Source organism: Ranitomeya variabilis, chromosome 4 (genome assembly GCF_051348905.1).
Source record: "Ranitomeya variabilis isolate aRanVar5 chromosome 4, aRanVar5.hap1, whole genome shotgun sequence".
Taxonomy (NCBI): domain Eukaryota; kingdom Metazoa; phylum Chordata; class Amphibia; order Anura; family Dendrobatidae; genus Ranitomeya; species Ranitomeya variabilis.
The window spans coordinates 453,761,062-453,781,633 of NC_135235.1; the positions used below are offsets into that span (position 1 = coordinate 453,761,062).

The 20,572-nt window shown below is 44.4% G+C and overlaps 1 protein-coding gene across 4 annotated transcripts in view; it reads left to right on the top strand.

The window, feature by feature from the left end:
• Positions 1 to 7,287: 7,287 nt before the first annotated feature.
• Positions 7,288 to 20,572, top strand: part of AAR2 (AAR2 splicing factor) — a 37,190-nt gene continuing 23,905 nt past the window's right edge. The window contains exons 1-2 of one of the 4 annotated variants that reach the window (XM_077251581.1): positions 7,288 to 7,407; positions 15,349 to 15,891. In XM_077251581.1, the coding sequence (XP_077107696.1) occupies positions 15,371 to 15,891 (521 nt within the window). In that variant the 5' untranslated portion in view covers positions 7,288 to 7,407; positions 15,349 to 15,370. Of the gene's footprint in view, positions 7,521 to 15,348; positions 15,892 to 20,572 lie in introns of all 4 variants that reach the window. The other 3 variants (XM_077251580.1, XM_077251583.1, XM_077251582.1) reach the window with 3 other exon arrangements.

A 20,572-nucleotide genomic window follows, 5' to 3' on the forward strand; every position in this document is an offset into this window, starting at 1 on the left:
ATGATAGCAAGCTGGACTAGAACTTAGCAAGAAAAACCATATGTAACAAATGAACAAGCAGGAACTTAGCTAGTGCTGGAGTAGACAGGTCCTCAGAAAGATCCAGGAGAGATCTGAACCAGTACTAGAACATTGACAGCTGGCATGGAGTAACGATCTGAGTGGAGCTAAATAGTGAATCAGCCTAGCCCCAAACGAGGGCAGCTGGAGAAGGAATCTCAGAACCAGCAGCTCCAATCACAGCCACCAGAGGGAGTCCACGGACAGAACTCACCGAAGTACCATTCATGACCACAGGAGGGAGTTCGAGAACGGAATTCACAACAGTACCCCCCCCTTGAGGAGGGGTCACCGAACCCTCACCAGAGCCCCCAGGCCGATCAGGACGAGCCAAATGAAAGGCACGAACTAAATCGGCAGCATGGACATCAGAGGTAACAACCCAGGAATTATCCTTCTGACCATAGCCCTTCCATTTGACCAAGTACTGAAGTTTTCATCTCGAAATACGAGAATCCAAAATCTTCTCCACCACATTCTCCAACTCCCCCTCGACCAACACCGGAGCAGGAGGATCAACGGAGGGAACCATAGGCGCCACATATCTCTGCAGCAACGACCTATGGAACACATTATGGATGGCAAAAGAAGCAGGAAGGGCCAAACGAAATGATACAGGATTAAGAATTTCAGAAATCTTATAAGGACCAATGAAACGAGACTTAAACTTAGGAGAAGAAACCTTCATAGGAACATAACGAGATGATAACCAAACCAAATCCCCAACACGAAGTCGGGGACCAACACGGTGACGGCGGTTAGCGAAACGTTGAGCCTTCTCTTGGGACAAGGTCAAATTGTCCACCATATGAGCCCAAATTTGTTGCAACCTGTCCACCACAGAATCCACACCAGGACAGTCAGAAGGCTCAACCTGCCCTGAAGAAAAACGAGGATGAAAACCAAAATTACAAAAAAAAGACGAAACCAAAGTAGCCGAACTGGTCCGATTATTAAGGGCGAACTCAGCTAATGGCAAGAAGGTCACCCAATCATCCTGATCCACAGAAACAAAGCATCTCAGATAAGTTTCCAAAGTCTGATTGGTTCGTTCGGTTTGGCCATTTGTCTGAGGATGGAAAGCCGAAGAAAAAGACAAATCAATGCCCATCTTAGCACAAAAGGACCGCCAAAACCTTGAAACAAACTGGGAACCTCTGTCAGACACGATGTTCTCCGGAATGCCATGCAAACGAACCACATGTTGGAAAAATAATGGAACCAAATCAGAGGAAGAAGGCAATTTAGGCAAGGGTACCAAATGGACCATTTTAGAGAAGCGATCGCAAACCACCCAGATGACCGACATCCTTTGAGAAACAGGAAGATCTGAAATAAAATCCATGGAAACATGCGTCCAAGGCCTTTTCGGGACCGGCAAGGGCAAAAGTAACCCACTGGCACGAGAACAGCAGGGCTTAGCCCGAGCACAAGTCCCACAAGACTGCACAAAAGAACGCACATCCCGCGACAAGGAAGGCCACCAAAAGGACCTAGCCACCAAATCTCTGGTACCAAAAATCCCAGGATGACCAGCCAACACCGAACAATGAACCTCAGAGATAACTCTATTAGTCCATCTATCAGGGACAAACAGTTTCTCCGCTGGACAACGGTCAGGTCTATCAGCCTGGAACCCCTGCAGCACCCGCCGCAAATCAGGGGAGATGGCAGACAGAACTACCCCCTCTCTGAGAATACAAGCCGGCTCAGGAACCCCAGGAGAATCAGGCACAAAACTCCTTGAAAGGGCATCAGCCTTCACATTCTTAGAACCCGGAAGGTACAAAACCACAAAATTGAAACGGGAGAAAAACAGCGACCAACGAGCCTGTCTAGGATTCAACCGCTTGGCAGACTCGAGATAAGTCAGATTCTTGTGATCTGTCAAGACCACCACGCGATGCTTGGCTCCTTCAAGCCAATGTCGCCACTCCTCGAATGCCCACTTCATAGCCAACAACTCCCGATTGCCAACATCATAATTACGCTCAGCAGGCGAAAACTTTCTCGAAAAGAAAGCGCATGGCTTCATTACAGAGCAATCAGAACTTCTCTGAGACAAAACAGCCCCTGCTCCAATTTCAGAAGCATCAACCTCGACCTGAAAAGGGAGCGAAACATCTGGCTGACACAACACAGGAGCCGAAGAGAAACGACGTTTCAACTCCTGAAAAGCCTCAACGGCCGCAGAGGACCAATTCACCACATCAGCATCCTTCTTGGTCAAATCAGTCAATGGTTTAACAACACTAGAAAAATTAGCGATGAAGCGACGGTAAAAATTGGCAAAGCCCAGAAATTTCTGAAGGCTCTTCACAGATGTAGGCCGAGTCCAATCATAAATAGCTTGGACTTTAACAGGATCCATCTCGATAGTAGAAGGGGAAAAAATGAAGCCCAAAAAGGACACCTTCTGAACTCCAAAGAGACACTTAGATCCCTTTACAAACAAGGAATTAGCACGAAGGACCTGGAACACCATTCTGACCTGCTTCACATGGGACTCCCAATCATCCGAAAAGACCAAAATATCATCCAAATATACGATCATGAATCTATCCAGATACTTTCGGAAGATGTCATGCATAAAGGACTGAAACACAGAGGGAGCATTAGAAAGGCCGAATGGCATCACCAGGTACTCAAAATGGCCCTCGGGCGTATTAAATGCTGTTTTCCATTCATCGCCCTGTTTAATACGCACAAGATTATACGCCCCTCGAAGGTCTATCTTGGTGAACCAACTAGCCCCCTTAATCCGAGCAAATAAATCAGACAGTAGAGGCAAAGGGTACTGAAATTTGACCGTGATTTTGTTAAGAAGGCGGTAATCTATACAAGGTCTCAGAGAACCATCCTTCTTGGCCACAAAAAAGAACCCTGCTCCCAATGGTGACGACGACGGGCGAATATGCCCTTTCTCCAAGGACTCCTTTATATAACTCCGCATAGCGGCGTGTTCTGGCACAGACAAATTGAAAAGTCGTCCCTTAGGGAACTTGCTACCAGGAATCAAATTAATAGCACAATCATAATCCCTATGAGGAGGTAGGGTACTAGACTTGGGCTCATCAAATACATCCCGGTAATCCGACAAAAACTCAGGGACTTCAGAAGGAGTGGAGGAAGAAATTGACAATAATGAAACATCCCCATGTACCCCTTGACACCCCCAACTGGACACCGACATTGATTTCCAATCCAATACTGGATTATGGACCTGCAGCCATGGCAAACCCAACACGACCACATCATGCAGATTATGCAACACCAAAAAGCGAATATCCTCCTGATGCGCAGGAGCCATGCACATAGTCAACTGGGTCCAGTACTGAGGCTTATTCTTGGCCAAAGGCGTAGCATCAATTCCCCTCAAAGGAATGGGATGCTGCAAGGGCTCCAAGAAAAAACCACAGCGCCTGGCAAACTCCAAGTCCATCAAATTCAGGGCAGCGCCTGAATCCACAAATGCCATAACAGAATAGGATGACAAAGAGCAAATCAGAGTAACGGACAGAAGAAATTTAGGCTGTACAGTACCAATGGTGACGGACCTAGCGAACCGCTTAGTGCGCTTAGGACAATCAGAGATAGCATGAGTGGAGTCACCACAGTAAAAACACAGCCCCTTCTGACGTCTATGTTCTTGCCGTTCAGCTCTGGTCAAAGTCCTATCACATTGCATAGGCTCAGGCCTCTGCTCAGAGGATACCGCCAAATGGTGCACAGTTTTGCGCTCACGTAAGCGCCGATCGATCTGTATGGCCAAGGACATTGATTCATTCAGACCAGCAGGCGTGGGGAACCCCACCATAACATCCTTAAGGGCTTTAGAAAGACCCTTTCTGAAAATTGCTGCCAGGGCACACTCATTCCACTAAGCACAGACCACTTTCTGAACTTCTGGCAATATACCTCCGCTTCATCCTGACCCTGACACAAAGCCAGCAAAATTTTCTCTGCCTGATCCACAGAATTCGGTTCATCATAAAGCAATCCCAGCGCCAGAAAAAACGCATCTACATTACTCAATGCAGGATCTCCTGGCGCCAGGGCGAATGCCCAGTCTTGAGGGTCGCCACGCAACAAAGAAATAATGATTCTTACTTGCTGAATAGGGTCACCAGAAGAGCGGGGTTTCAGAGCAAGAAACAGTTTACAATTGTTTTTTAAATTCTGAAATTTAGATCTATCCCCAGAAAACAAATCAGGAATTGGAATTCTAGGCTCCAACATAGGATTCTGAACTACATAATCTTGAATGTTTTGTACCCTTGCAGCGAGTTGATCTACACTAGAGGACAAACCTTGAATGTCCATATCCACACCTAAGTTCTGAACCACCCAGAGTTTAAGGGGAAAAGAAAGGCAAAACACACTGCAGAGAAAAAAAAAAAATGGTCTCAGAACTTCTCTTTTCCCTCTATTGAGATGCATTAACACTCTGTGGGCCAGCTGTACTGTTATGGACCTGGTGGTTAGGTGCACCAGGAATGACCTGATAGTTAAACACGGAATCAGGACGAGCTCTGGGGAAATGGGAACTCTGCTGACCGCAAACCCTACTCCTATCAACACAACTAGAAACAGCCGTGGAGCGTGCCTGACTCTGCCTAGACGCCTCTTCACAGCCTAAGCGCTAACTACCCCTAAAGAAAGGAAACAAAGCCTTACTTGCCTCAGAGAAATTTCCCCAAAGGTAAAAGCAGCCCCCCCACAAGTATTGACTGTGAGATAAGAGGAAATCACAAACACGGGATGAAATAGGTTTTAGCAAAGAGAGGCCAGTCTAACTAAACAGATTGAGGATAGAAAAGGGATCTTTGCGGTCAACACAAAACGCTACAAAAACCACGCAGAGTGTGCAAAAAATACCCCCGCACCGACTCACGATGCGGTGGTGCCACTCTGCACCCCCAGAGCTTCCAGCTAGCCAGGTAGTTTCATGATAGCAAGCTGGACTAGAACTTAGCAAGAAAAACCATATGTAACAAATGAACAAGCAGGAACTTAGCTAGTGCTGGAGTAGACAGGTCCTCAGAAAGATCCAGGAGAGATCTGAACCAGTACTAGAACATTGACAGCTGGCATGGAGTAAAGATCTGAGTGGAGTTAAATAGAGAATCAGCCTAGCCCCAAACGAGGGCAGCTGGAGAAGGAATCTCAGAACCAGCAGCTCCAATCACAGCCGCCAGAGGGAGTCCACGGACAGAACTCACCGAAGTACCATTCATGACCACAGGAGGGAGTTCGAGAACGGAATTCACAACAATGGAGCATCATGTGGGGCCATTATACAGTATGGAGCATCATGTGTGGCCATTATACAGTATGGAGCATCATGTGCGGTCATATAGAGCATCATGTGCAGCCAATATACAGTATGGAGCATCATGTGCAGCCAATATACAGTATGGAGCACTGTGTGTGGCCATTATACAGTATGGAGCATCATGTGCGGTCATCATACAGTATGGAGCATCATGTGCGGTCATTATACAGTATTGAGCATCATGTGGGGCCATTATACAGTATGCAGCATCATGTGTGGCCAATGACCATTATACAGTATGGAGCATCATGTGCGGTCATTATACAGTATGGAGCATCATGTGCAGTCATTATACAGTATGGAGCATCATGTGCAGTCATTATACAGTATGGAGCATCATGTGCAGCCAATTTACAGTATGCAGCATCATGTGCGGTCATTATACAGTATGCAGCATCATTTGCGGCCATTATACAGTATGGAGCATCATGTGCAGTCATTATACAGTATGGAGCATCATGTGTGGCCATTATACAGTATGGAGCATCATGTGTGGCCATTATACAGTATGGAGCATCATGTGTGGCCATTATACAGTATGGAGCATCATGTGTGGCCATTATACAGTATGGAGCATCATGTGTGGCCATTATACAGTATGGAGCATCATGTGTGGCCATTATACAGTATGGAGCATCATGTGTGGCCATTATACAGTATGGAGCATCATGTGCGGCCAGTATACAGTATGGAGCATCATGTGCGGTCATTATACAGTATGGAGCATCATGTGTGGCCATTATACAGTATGGAGCACTGTGTGGTCATTATACAGTATGGAGCATCATGTGTGGCCATTATACAGTATGGAGCATCATGTGTGGCCAATGGCCATTATACAGTATGGAGCATCATGTGTGGCCATTATACAGTATGGAGCATCATGTGTGGCCATTATACAGTATGGAGCATCATTCGGGGCCATTATACAGTATGGAGCATCATGTGCGGCCATTATACAGTATGGAGCATCATGTGCGGTCATTATACAGTATGGAGCATCATGTGCGGTCATTATACAGTATGGAGCATCATGCGGGGCCATTATACAGTATGGAGCATCATGTGTGGCCATTATACAGTATGGAGCATCATGTGTGGCCATTATACAGTATGGAGCACTGTGTGGCCATTATACAGTATGGAGCATCATGTGCGGTCATTATACAGTATGGAGCATCATGTGTGTTCATTATACAGTATGGAGCATCATGTGTGGCCATTATACAGTATGCATGCGGTCATTATACAGTATGGAGCGTCATGTGTGTTCATTATACAGTATGGAGCATCATGTGTGGCCATTATACAGTATGGAGCATCATGTGTGGCCATTATACAGTATGGAGCACTGTGTGGCCATATTTTTTTGTTTATAATTATTGTATATGAAAGTGTGATCAGCAGTGCTAAATGGGTGTGGTTGGGACGTGGATATGGGTGTAACTAATTATGAATGGGTGTGGTCAGAGGCGTGGCCTAAAATTTGCAGCGGCGCGCGTTGCAAAATTTGTCCCGTTCCCATCTTCAAAAGTTGGGAGGTGCTGTTGCTGTGTATATTAAACAAAGTACATGGGCAGCACATTGTAAGGGGCCTGCAGGTTCTCCATCTCTTATAAGCGGCCCCTCACCCTACGGTGACCCTAATAACGAGGGAGTTACCTCAGGAGGATAGTTTCACCACTGACATAATTGTATGCCGGAAACCAGCTGCTCGTTGGTCAGTTTCAGTCTACACACTATGGAGCGTGCGCAACGCAGATGTTCCCAAATCAGAGACATATATCTACTTAAAGTGCTTTCTCATACAGTAAACAGATGCAGCCATACTGCGGCGGGGACCAAGACTCTCAGCAGGCTGACTATAAAGCGCGGGAAACGTCCTCCGTCCTGACCGATGCTCTGACGTGATGACGATCAGAAAGGAAATATGCAAGGAACTAATATCCCAGCGCTCGTTTCCTGGGGGGAGATAGTTGCGGTGTGCACCAAGTTCCGTTTCCGGTGCGCAGGTGAGCGGGGTGTGTAAGTAAAGTTACCGTTCAGCTGTGTGCGCTATAAAGCGCTAGTGTCTGCGGAGTATAGTGGAGCAGGGGGTCCATAGGGGCAACCCTAATTATATTAGGTCTGTATTAATGGCGGTCAGACATCAATAGCAGCGGACACCATCTATACAGGGGTGACCGTAAAGCGCCGATAATGCTGCAAGTAAAATGCTGAGCAAGTGCTTGATTGCAGTCCCTATTATTCTGTGCTCATCACCAGCCCCCTTAAAGGAGCTGTGTGTCCTCACAGGTAGTAAGAGCCCCGCTTTATAGGGTAATAGGGTGCTGCCTGGGTCCCCAGCTGTAAGGCTGCTTTCACACTGGCAGAGCTGCACCCATTAAAGGGTTATTTTCTTTCTCTTGAGCAGCACACACCTTTCTGTCTGGCAGGAAGGGCTCTCCTCCTCCTCCTTGAGTGACAGTTCTGGTGACAGCAGAGCTGTAGTATAAGTAGAACTATAAAGCCCAGCACAAGTTTTGCTGTAACACATTCAGCCATCCATGGTTCTTCTGGAGACTTCACTGCTATTGCTGTATTTATAGATGGAGCTAACAGGGCACTGGTGACTTTGTAAGATTTCTAACAGCACTAGCGACACTACTCTGTCCTCCTCCTCCTCGACCTGTCGGCTGCCTTTGACACAGTGGACCATTCCCTATTATTACAGACCCTCTCATCCCTTGGCATCACAGACTTGGCCCTATCCTGGATCTCGTCATACCTAACAGACCGGACATTCAGCGTCTCCCACTCACACACCACCTCCTCACCTCGCCCCCTCTCTGTCGGAGTCCCACAAGGTTCAGTCCTTGGGCCCCTGCTCTTCTCCATTTACACCTTTGGCCTGGGACAGCTCATAGAATCTCATGGCTTTCAGTATCACCTCTATGCTGATGACACACAGATCTACATCTCTGGACCAGATATCACCTCCCTACTAACCAGAATCCCTCAATGTCTGTCCACTATTTCATCCTTCTTCTCCGCTAGATTTCTGAAACTTAACATGGACAAAACAGAATTCATCATCTTTCCCCCATCTCACGTGACCCCCCCAACGAACCTTTCCATTACAGTAAATGGCTGCCCACTCTCCCCAGTCCCACAAGCTCGCTGCCTCGGGGTAATCCTTGACGCTGATCTCTCCTTCAAACCACATATCCAAGCCCTTTCCACTTCCTGCCGACTTCAACTCAAAAATATTGCACGAATCCGTTCATTCCTCAACCAAGAATCTGCACAAACCCTAGTCCATGCCCTCATCATCTCTCGCCTTGACTACTGCAACCTTCTGCTCTGTGGCCTCCCCTCAAACACTCTCGCACCCCTCCAATCTATTCTAAACTCTGCTGCCCGACTAATCCACCTGTCCCCCCGCTATTCTCCGGCCTCTCCCCTCTGTCAATCCCTTCACTGGCTCCCCATTGCCCAGAGACTCCAGTACAAAACCCTAACCATGGCGTACAAAGCCATCCACAACCTGTCTCCTCCTTACATCTGCGACCTCATCTCCCGGTACTTTCCTACACGCAACCTCCGATCCTCACAAGATCTCCTTCTCTACTCCCCTCTTATCTCCTCTTCCCACAATCGCATACAAGATTTCTCTCGCGTATCACCCCTACTCTGGAACCCTCTACCACAACACATCAGACTCTCGCCCACCATCGAAACCTTCAAAAAGAATCTGAAGACCCACCTCTTCCGACAAGCCTACAACCTGCAGTAACCACCGATCGACCAACCGCTGCACGACCAGCTCTATCCTCACCTACTGTATCCTCACCCATCCCTTGTAGATTGTGAGCCTTCGCGGGCAGGGTCCTCTCTCCTACTGTACCAGTTATGACTTGTATTGTTCAAGATTATTGTACTTGTTATTATGTATACCCCTCCTCACTTGTAAAGCGCCATGGAATAAATGGCGCTATAACAATAAATAATAATAATAATAATAACAGCATCTTGTTGGGAGCTGAGGGGAGTGGTGAGTCTATCTGCTGGAGAGAGGAGACTTGTATGTTTCAGTTATTATGCTTTCCTTATATAGCTCTATCATATGTTAAGCATTAACCCCTCTCCTGCAGGGTAAGGCTGATTACACTCAGCTGGGGCTAAGGCTGCCGTTACACTAGCAGTATTTGGTCACTATTTTACATCAGTATTTGTAAGCCAAAACCAGGAGTGGAACAATTAGAGGAAAAGTATAATAGAAACATATGCACCACTTCTGGATTTTTCACCCACTCCTGGTTTTGGCTTACAAATACTGATGTAAAATACTGACCAAATACTGCTAGTGTGACAGCAGGCACTTGTGAGAAAGTGCCAAGGAAATGTACAGTAAACTACGTAAGATAAAAGCTCTCATTGCAGGAGAATGATAGAGGATAGAAAATGCAAGTGAGTTGCAGATTTGCTTGTTTTCATGCTGTTAAACACAATTTAATAAGGTGAGAATATCCCTTTAAAAGAGTTGCTGTTTAAAGTGAACCTGTCAGGATTGTGCTCAGGAAACTACAGACACTGTCAGGTTGGCGCTGTTATACTGATTAAAATGATACTAAGCATGTGCAGTAGCTCTCAAGCAAACTATATCACTAAATAAAAATATGGATGTAATAGGTCCGATCATGCTACATGATGAATGTAATTATTATTTTTTTTTTTTTTTTTATTTCAAACGATAACATATGCAGTGTGTAATATAGGGGACAGGTCACTGAGGGAGTCATAAACCCGTGGAGAAAATCCCTTTCAGCAGAAGAGAACTCTTTGAAACCTTCCACTCTCTCCGGAGCCCTAAATACAGACCCCCGTCACCAACCTAAGCACTGACAATCTGACTACTTCTTTCCTACAAAATATTAACAGAACCAGACCCCAATCAGAAGACAACAAAACATTCACTCCTAATCTAGGAACTGTTCCAATGTTTATGGACACAACTGTTTATCACTTATCACTCTCCCAAAATGACAGTTCTGTGCTGTGTATAAATATGTGATTCTTTGGATGTTGTATTAGTCTGAGGGTATGTGCACACGTTGCGGATTTGACACTGCGGATCCGCAGCAGTCTTCCATGCGTTGTGCAGTACCATGTAAACGTATGGAAAACAAAATCCGCAGTGCACATGCTGCAGAAAAAAACGCAGCATTGTTTTTTCCGCAGCATTGTTTTTTCCGCAGCATGTTAATTCTTTGTACAGATTCCGCAGTGGTTTACACCTGCTCCTCAATAGGAATCCGCAGGTGTAAAGCCGCAGGTGGAATCCACACAAAAACTGCGGGTAATCCGCAGTGTGGTTTACCTGCGGATTTTGCAAAAACAGTGCGGAAAAATCCGCACACTATTCCGCAACGTGTGCACATAGCCTATGCCTGATGAAGAGGCCTGAGTAGTCTCGAAAGCTTGCAATTTGTTACCATCTTTTCAGTTAGCCATTGAAAGGTATCAACCACTGAGGACTCTCAATTCTAAATATTTTGTTATCTGTCAAGACATTTTCACTCATTTCCCTTTTATAAACCCGTCCAAGACACCAAGTCGCTCCACGTAGGGAGTGATATAAGGTGACCAGAAAAAGCACAAAAGAACAATAATGTAGAAAATGAATTAACAATCTTTATTATAACAATTATTGCACACAAACCATTTTTTAAATAAAAGGATGCCTCAAATGGAGGGACTCATACGACTTGGGACCCTGTTATACATCTGTAGCTAGGGCAATGAAGATGTATTGAAAAATAATAAATAGTTCAGTTCATCATAAAGTTTATTGAATGCCTGTATTGATAAACAGACCAAATCATCAATTATAAAGTGCATGTGCAAAACAGGGTATATTTAATGAGTATAGGCAGACATTTAGGCTGTGTGCACAAGTTGCAGATTTTTCGTGTTTTTCCCCTATAAAAACACGAAAAAAACACATACATTATGCATTCCATCATTTAGAATGCATTCCGCAATTTTTGTGCACATGATGCGTTTTTTTCTGCAAAAAAAACGCATCGCGGTAAAAAACGCAGCATGTTCATTAATTTTTTGGATTTTTTGCGGATTTCCCACTATATTATTGCATTGGGAGCCTCTGGGAAAATCTGCAAAAAAAAGGCACCAAAACGCGAGAAAAACGCATGCGGATTTCTTGCAGAAAATGTCCTGTTTTGCTCAGGAAATTTCTGCAAGAAATCCTGAACGTGTGCACATAGCTTTACGGTATTCGTTAGTCACCTAGGGGGCTTGAATTTGTGATCATCTGATCACTTGTGCTGTACGTAGCAGTATTGGTTTGGCTCTCACAGGAGTACCGTAATGACAGGCACTGGGGTCTTTAGCAGACCCCTAGCTGTCATGACAACCCATCGGCGCCCTGCGATCACATCACAGGATGCGATGGAAGCATGGAATGATGCGCATCCCTGCCAACATGCATTAAACAGTGGTATTTAACAGCCGAAGGTGGTGCTTCACTCCACATAGGCTGTTAGAGGCAGACAATAGCTGAATAATTCAACCATCATCTGCCGGGAAAGATTCGGGCTCAGCTTGCGTGCCCGCATCAAAGTCAGGGATACGACATAACAGATAATAATTTTATAATAATAATTTTTATTTATATAACGCCAACATATTCCACAGCACTTTACAATTAAATATACAGATAGCTATACTTCGTGTGTTGGGAATGGGTTAAATAATATACAGCCCTTCCATGCACACAGATCAATCGTGAAGTGGATTAAAGTAGTAATACTTCCAGCAGCCCGCTCTACATACTTGGAAGCACAGGCAAAAAACCCCCAGATGGCTGACACCACAGAAATTCACTGCAAAACCACCTATAAAGCCATTCAGCTTTTCCCTGCAGTGATTTTTCCAAGAAAAACCTCGGTGGCTTTGTCATCAGAATAAGGCCGGCGTCACACTCAGCGTATGTAAATACGGTCCCTTTATTACGGCCGTAATACGCAGAAATGTTCCCAAAATAGTGATCCGTATGTCATCCGTAGGCAGGGTGTGGCAGCGTATTTTGCGCATGGCATCCTCCGTATGTAATCCGTATGGCATCTGTACTGCAATATTTTCTCGCAGGCTTGCAAAACTGACATCTAATGGATTTATGTGCTCAAATGTTCGTTAAAACATATATACATTATGTGTATGTGTGTGTGTATATATATATATATATATATATATGTGTATGTATATATATATATATATATATATATATATATATATATATATATATATATATATATATATATATATATTGTATTTATATTTAATTCAGCGCGAGATATGTGAAAAGCCGGTAATTCAATTGCTGGCTTTTCATTTCTCCTTCCCAAACCCGACAGGATATGAGACATGGTTTACATACAGTAAACCATCTCGTATCCCTTTTTTTTTTTTGCATATTCCACACTACTAATGTTAGTAGCCTGTATGTGCAAAATTTGGGCCCTCTAGCTATTAAAGGGTTAAATCGCGGAAAAAATTGGCGTTGGCTCCTGTGCAATTTTCTCCGCCAGACTGGTAAAGCCAGTGACTGAGGGCAGATATTAATAGCCTAGAGAGGGTCCATGGTTATTGCCCCCCCTGGCTAAAAACATCTGCCCCCAGCCACCCCAGAAAAGGCACATCTGGAAGATGCGCCTATTCTGGCACTTGGCCACTCTCTTCCCACTCCCGTGTAGCGGTGGGATATGGGGTAATGAAGGGTTAATGTCACCTTGCTATTGTAAGGTGACATTAAGCCAGATTAATAATGGAGAGGCGTCAATTATGACACCTATCCATTATTAATCCAATAGTACGAAATGGTTAATAAAACACACACACGCACACACACATTATTTAAAAGTATTTTAGTGAAATAAAGACACAGGGTGTTGTAATATTTTATTATACTGGTAATCCACCTGAAGACCCTCGTTCTGTAACAAAGGAAAAATAAAAAAACAACAATATCTCATACCTTCCGTCGCTCAGGTCAAGTCCCACGAAGTAAATCCATCTGAAGGGGTTAAATCATTTTACAGCCAGGAGCTCTGCTAAAGCAGTGCTCGTGCCTGTAAAACCTCCGGGGAATGAATGGAAAGCGGGGTGACCTGTAGTTACCTTGAGTTGCGGTGAGGCGCCCTCTGCTGGATGTCCTCATATGAACTCGAGCGTGGGAACTTTTCCAAGGCTCCAGTTCATGAGGACATCCAGCAGAGGGCGTATCACCGCAACTCAAGGTAACTACAGGTCATTCCCGGGGGTTTTACAGGCACGAGCACTGCTTTAGCAGAGCTCCTGGCTGTAAAATGATTTAACCCCTTCAGATGGATTTACTTCGTGGGACTTGATCTGAGCGACGGAAGGTATGAGATATTGTTTTTTTATTTTTCCTTTGTTACAGAACGAGGGTCTTCAGGTGGATTACCAGTATAATAAAATATTACAACACCCTGTGTCTTTATTTCATTAAAATACTTTTAAATAATGTGTGTTTTATTAACCATTTCGTACTATTGGATTAATAATGAATAGGTGTCAGAATTGACGCCTCTCCATTATTAATCTGGCTTAATGTCACCTTACAATAGCAAGGTGACATTAACCCTTCATTACCCCATATCCCACCGCTACACAGGAGTGGGAAGAGAGTGGCCAAGTGCCAGAATAGGCGCATCTTCCAGATGTGCCTTTTCTGGGGTGGCTGGGGGCAGATGTTTTTAGCCAGGGGGGGGGGGGGGGGGCAATAACCATGGACCCTCTCTAGGCTATTAATATCTGCCCTCAGTCACTGGCTTTACCACTCTGGCGGAGAAAATTGCGCGGGAGCCCACGCCAATTTTTTCCGCGATTTAACCCTTATTTTACAAGCTACAGCGCCCAAATTTTGCACATACACACTACTAACATTAGTAGTGTGGAATATGGAAAAAAAAAAAAACGGATATGAGATGGTTTACTGTATGTAAACCATGTCTCATATCCTGTCGGGTTTGTGAAGGAGAAATGAAAAGCCGGCAATTGAATTACCGGCTTTTCTATAGAACACCACTGCGTATTTCTCACAAGTCACACTGCTGGTCCGTGTGTAATCCGTATTTTTCTCGCCCCCATAGACTTTCATTGGCGAATTTTTATTTTTTTTTGCGCAATACGGTGACAATTGCAGCATGCTGCGATTTTCTATGGCCGTAGAAGACCGTATTATACGGATCCGTAAAATACGGCTGATAGGAGCTGGGACATAGAGAATCATTGGGCCGTGTGTTATGCATATTTTACGGATGTATTTTCTGCGCTCATACGTCCATAAAACTCGCTAGTGTGACGCTGGCCTAAGGGTATGTGCACACGTTGTGGTTTTTTATGTGTTTCCGCAGCGTTTTTGGACCCGTGGAATTGCCTCAAATCCGCAGTGCAGAGTGCACATAATGTTAATGAATGGGAAATGCAAAACCGCTGTGCACATGCTGCGGAAAATGTCTCTCTGAGAGCAGCTGCAGCCCTGACTTGCTGTTGATGTTCAACATGTCCGACGGCAGGGACAGTGAAAGTGGCGCTGATTGGGTGCAGGGCATTCGTATAATAACAACCGCACGATAGCCCCCAGGGAAAACACAATCGCGCTTAACACTCTCTTGAACTTAACAAAAATTAATTCATTAGGTGCCAAATATTTTGATTGCAATGGAGAGGCAAAATTAAAAAAAATAAAATGGTTTCATTCACTCTGCAGCCACTATTAAATATTGTGTAGAGTTCAACATGAACAATTTGGTGTAATGTCCTCTTTAAGTAAAAAAAAAAAAAAATGCCAATGAATGTGTTAATATCCTTGCAATCTGTAAGACAGTGATTAAGCCTGACTCAATTATGATTTTTTTTTTGTTGCGCAGATTTGCAAGTTCATCTGCAGAAATGGATCCAGATTTGGCACGTCAGCTGTTCTTTGAAGGAGCAACAATTATCATCTTCGGAGTCCCAGAGGGGTCTGAGTTTGGGATAGATTCAAACAGTTGGCAAGTGGGCCCTCGATTCAAAGGTGTGAAGATGGTGCCACCAGGGATTCACTTTATTCACTACAGCTCGAAAAGAATTGGTGGGGCTTCTGGTGAAACTGGTCCACGCTCAGGCATTTTTTTCCACTTGGAGCAGAAGGAAATCCGCCTCCTGCGCTGGGACTCTCTGGAAGAAGAAATGGTTGCTGCTTCCCAGGAAGAAGCTGAAAATTTACGGGAACAGTTGACGTCTTTGGACCCATCTTTGGGGCCCTACCCATATGAAAGTCTCCGTCGCTGGGTGTCACTCACCAACCACATATCTAAAGAAGCAATGTTGAAGCTACAGCCAGCCTGTGGGACCATTTGCTCATTTCCTGAAGTCTTACCTATGGAGGAAATGACCCGCACAGAAGACCGAGCCAAACATAACTTACCCAGGTAGACATAGAAAATAATATTATGCAGCTTTATGTTTTGTTGATGTTTTCCATGTAGATGTTCGTTTTATTTTAGTTTCCTCATTCTTTACATGCATACGTTCTGCCGTAAGCATCATCATTATACCCATTCAGTGTGGGACAGTACCATAACATCTTCTGCTACCATTTCAACTTAACCCCTTCACCACCGAGCCTGTTTTCACCTTCTAGACCAGACCAAATTTTACTATTCTAACCATTTTCAATTTATGAGGTAACAACTCTGGAACCCTCTATTGTATCCCAGTGATTTTGAGATTGTTTTTGTACTTACTGTTCGTGATAAATTTAGGCAGATTATTTTTTGCGTTGATTTGTAAAAATTTTGAAAATGTTGCAATGTTCAAGCTTTTAATTTTTATGCCCTTAAACCAGAAAGATATATCACACAACATAGTTAACCCCTTCCCGACCTTTGACACCACGTAGGCATCATGAAATTCGGTGCCAATCCGACCCATGACGCCTATGTGGCGTCATGGAATGATCGCGCCCCTGCAGATCGGGTGAAAGGGTTAACTCCTATTTCACCCGATCTGCAGGGAGAGGGGGAGTTGTACTTCATCCCAGGGGGGGGGTGGCTTTGCCCCCACGTGGCTACGATCGCTCTGATTGGCTGTTGAAAGTGCAACAGCCAATCAGAGCAATTTGCAATATTTCACCTATGAAAATGGTGAAATATTGCAATCCAGCCATGGCCGATGCTGCAATAGCATCTGCCATGGCTGGAAATCATGTTCTGCCACCGCCCCCGATCTCCTTCCCAGTCCTCCGTTCTGTCCGGTACCCCCCTCCGTCCCCCTGTCCGCTCCCCCGTGCTCCTGTCCGCTCCCCCCGTCCTCCGATCCCCCCCCCCCTGTCCTCCGATCCGCCCCCCCACCACCCCCTCATACTTACTGAGCCTCCCGAAGTCGGTCCGTCTTCTCCCTGGGCGCCGCCATCTTCCAAAATGGCGGGCGCCGAATCTGCCGGCCGGCAGATTCATTACAAAGTACATTTTGATCGCTGTGGTAGGTTCTATCACAGCGATCAAAATAAAAAAATAATAAATAAACCCCCCCCCCTTTATCACCCCCATAGGTAGGGACAATAATAAAATAAAGAAAATATATTTTTTTTCTTTTTCCACTAGGGTTAGGGTTAGAACTAGGGGTAGGGTTAGGGGTAGGGTTAGGGTTAGGGGTAGGGTTAGGGTAATGGCATGTGCACACAGTGCGGATTTGGCCGCGGATCCGCAGCGGATTGGCCGCTGCGAATTCGTAGCAGTTTTCCATCAGGTTTACAGTACCATGTACACCTATGGAAAACCAAATCCGCTGTGCCCATGGTGCGGAAAATTCCGTGCAGAAACGCTGCGTTGTATTTTCCGCAGCATGTCAATTCTTTGTGAGGATTCCGCAGAGTTTTACACCTGTTCCTCAATAGGAATCCGCAGGTGAAATTCGCACAAAAAAACACTGGAAATCTGCTGTAAATCCGCAGGTAAAACGCAGTGCCTTTTACCTGCAGATTTTTCAAAAATCGTGCGTAAAAATCTCACACGAATCCGCAACGTGGGCACATAGCCTTAGGGTTAGGGTTGGAATTAGGGCTAGGGTTGGAAATAGGGTTAAGATTAGGCTTGTGGTTAGGGTTACGGATAGGGTTAGGGGTGTGTTGGGGTTACAGTTGTGGTTAGGGTTGGGATTAGGGTTAGGGTTGGGATTAGGGTTAGGATTAGGGTTAGGGTTGGAATTAGGGTTACGGGTGTGTTAGGGTTGTGGTTAGGGGTGTGTTGGGGTTAGGGTTGTGATTAGGGTTATGGCTACAGTTGGGATTAGGATTAGGGGTGTGTTGGGGTTAGTGTTGAATTTAGAATTGAGGGGTTTCCACTGTTTAGGCACATCAGGGGTCTCCAAACGCAACATGGCGCCACCATTGATTCCAGCCAATCTTGCGTTCAAAAAGTCAAATGATGCTCCCTCCCTTCCAAGCCCCGACGTGCGCCCAAACAGTGGTTTACCTCCACATATGGGGTACCAGTGTACTCACAACAAACTGGGCAACAAATATTGGGGCCCAATTTCTCCTGTTACCCTTGTGAAAATAAAAAATTGCTTGCTAAAACATCTTTTTTGAGGAAAGAAAAATTATTTTTTATTTTGACGGCTCTGCGTTATAAACTTCTGTGAAGCACCTGGTGGTTATAAGTGCTCACTATGCATCTAGATAAGTTCCTTGGGGGGTCTAATTTCCAAAATGGGGTCACTTGTAGGGGAGCTCCAATGTTTAGGCACACAGGGGCTCTCCAAACGCGACATGGTGTCCGCTAACGATTGGAGCTAATTTTCCATTCAAAAAGTCAAATGGCACACCTCCCCTTCCGAGCCTTGCCGTGCACCCAAACAGTGGTTTACCCCCACATATGAGGTATCAGCGTACTCAGGAGAAATTGCCCAACAAATTTTAGGATCCAATTTATCCTGTTGCCCTTGTGAAAATGAAAAAATTGAGGCTAAAAGAAATTTTGTGTGAAAAAAAAGTACTTTTTCATTTTTACGGATCAATTTGTGAAGCACCTGAGAGTTTAAAGTGCTCACTATGCTTCTAGATAAGTTCCTTGGGGGGTCTAGTTTCCAAAATGGGGTCACTTGTGGGGGAGCTCCAATGTTTAGGCACACGGGGGCTCTCCAAACGCGACATGGTGTCCGCTAAAGATTGGAGCCAATTTTTCATTGAAAAAGTCAAATGGCGCTCCTTCCCTTCCGAGCCCTGCCGTGCGCCCAAACAGTGGTTTACCCTCACATATGAGGTATCAGCGTACTCAGGACAAATTGGACAACAACGTTCGTGGTCCAGTTTCTCCTTTTACCCTTGGGAAAATAAAAAATTTTTCGCTAAAATATAATTTTTGTGACTAAAAAGTTAAATGTTCATTTTTTCCTTCCATGTTGCTTCTGCTGCTGTGAAACACCTGAAGGGTTAATAAACTTCTTGAATGTGGTTTTGAGCACCTTGAGGGGTACAGTTTTTAGAATGGTGTCACTTTTGGGTATTTTCAGCCATATAGAACCCTCAAACTGACTTCAAATGTGAGGTGGTCCCTAAAAAAAATGGTTTTGTAAATTTTGTTGTAAAAATGAGAAATCACTGGTCAAATTTTAACCCTTATAACTTCCTAGCAAAAAAAAAATTTGTTTCCAAAATTGTGCTGATGTAAAGTAGACATGTGGGAAATGTTACTTATTAACTATTTTGTGTCACATAACTCTCTGGTTTAACAGAATAAAAATTCAAAATGTGAAAATTGCGAAATTTTCAAAATTTTTGCCAAATTTCCGTTTTTTTCACAAATAAACTCAGAAATTATCGACCTAAATTTACCACTAACATGAAGCCCAATATGTCACGGAAAAACAATCTCAGAATCGCTAGGATCCGTTGAAGCGTTCCTGAGTTATTACCTCATAAAGGGACACTGGTCAGAATTGCAAAAAACGGCAAGGTCATTAAGGCCAAGATAGGCTGGGTCATGAAGGGGTTAATAAGTAACATTTTCCACATGTCTACTTTACATAATTTTTTTTTTTTTAGGCTAGGAAATTAGAAGGGTTAAAAGTTAATAAGAAATTTATCAATTTTCCAACAAAATATACAAAACCAATTTTTTTTAGAGACCACATCACATTTGAGGTGACTTTGAGGGCATATATGACAGAAAATGTCCAAAAGTGACATCATTCTAAAAACTGCACTCCTAAAAGTGCTCAAAACCACATTCAAGAAGTTTATTACCTTTTCCTGCTTCACAGGAATTAAAGCTACATCGGAGTAAAAAATGACACTGTTACTTTTTCCCACAAAAAATGTTGATTTAGCCTCACATGTTGCATTTTCGCAACATTAGAAAATGGACAGTACAATTTGTTGTGCAATTTCTCCTGAGTACACAGATACCCCATATGTGGAGGCAAACTACCGTTTTGGGGCATAGCTGGGCTCGGAAGGGAATGAGCGCCATTTGACTTTTGGAACACAAAGTTGTCTGAAATAGATGGCTGACAACATGTTGTTTGCAGAGCCCTTGAGGTGCCTAAACAGTGGAAACCCCCAACAAGTGAACCCATTTTGAAAACTCCACCTGTCAAAGAACTTATGTTGAGGTGTGGTGAGCACCTTGAACCCACAGGTGTCACATAATTTTATAACTTTGAGCTGTGAAAATGAAACTCATTTTGTAGATTTAGATGGAAACCCTGATGTAAGTGCTCAGAATGGAGAACATGATAAATGTGATCCAATATGCCACCAATAGAAGCTTCAACTCAGAAATATAGAGGGTGTCCACATTACTGGTAGCACACTGGTTCTTGATAAGGATGTGGCTCTCACCAGAAGAAATCAAGCAAAATCTCTTCCAAATCCAAATGCTCCTCTCCGCCGGAGCTACTCAGTGTGTCTAAACTGCAGTTAGCGTCCTCATCTTTGGCGTTACTGTAGCAAGGAAAGCCCACTTAATTTGCGGTGTATGTGTGTGTGTGTCTCCGGAAACAAGAGCTGGACAAAAAGTACGGGCACTACAATCTCAGATTTGCATTTTCCTTTAGCTACATCCATTTCTGGAAAATGCAGATGGAGTCAAAATCATCGCTACACCTGTA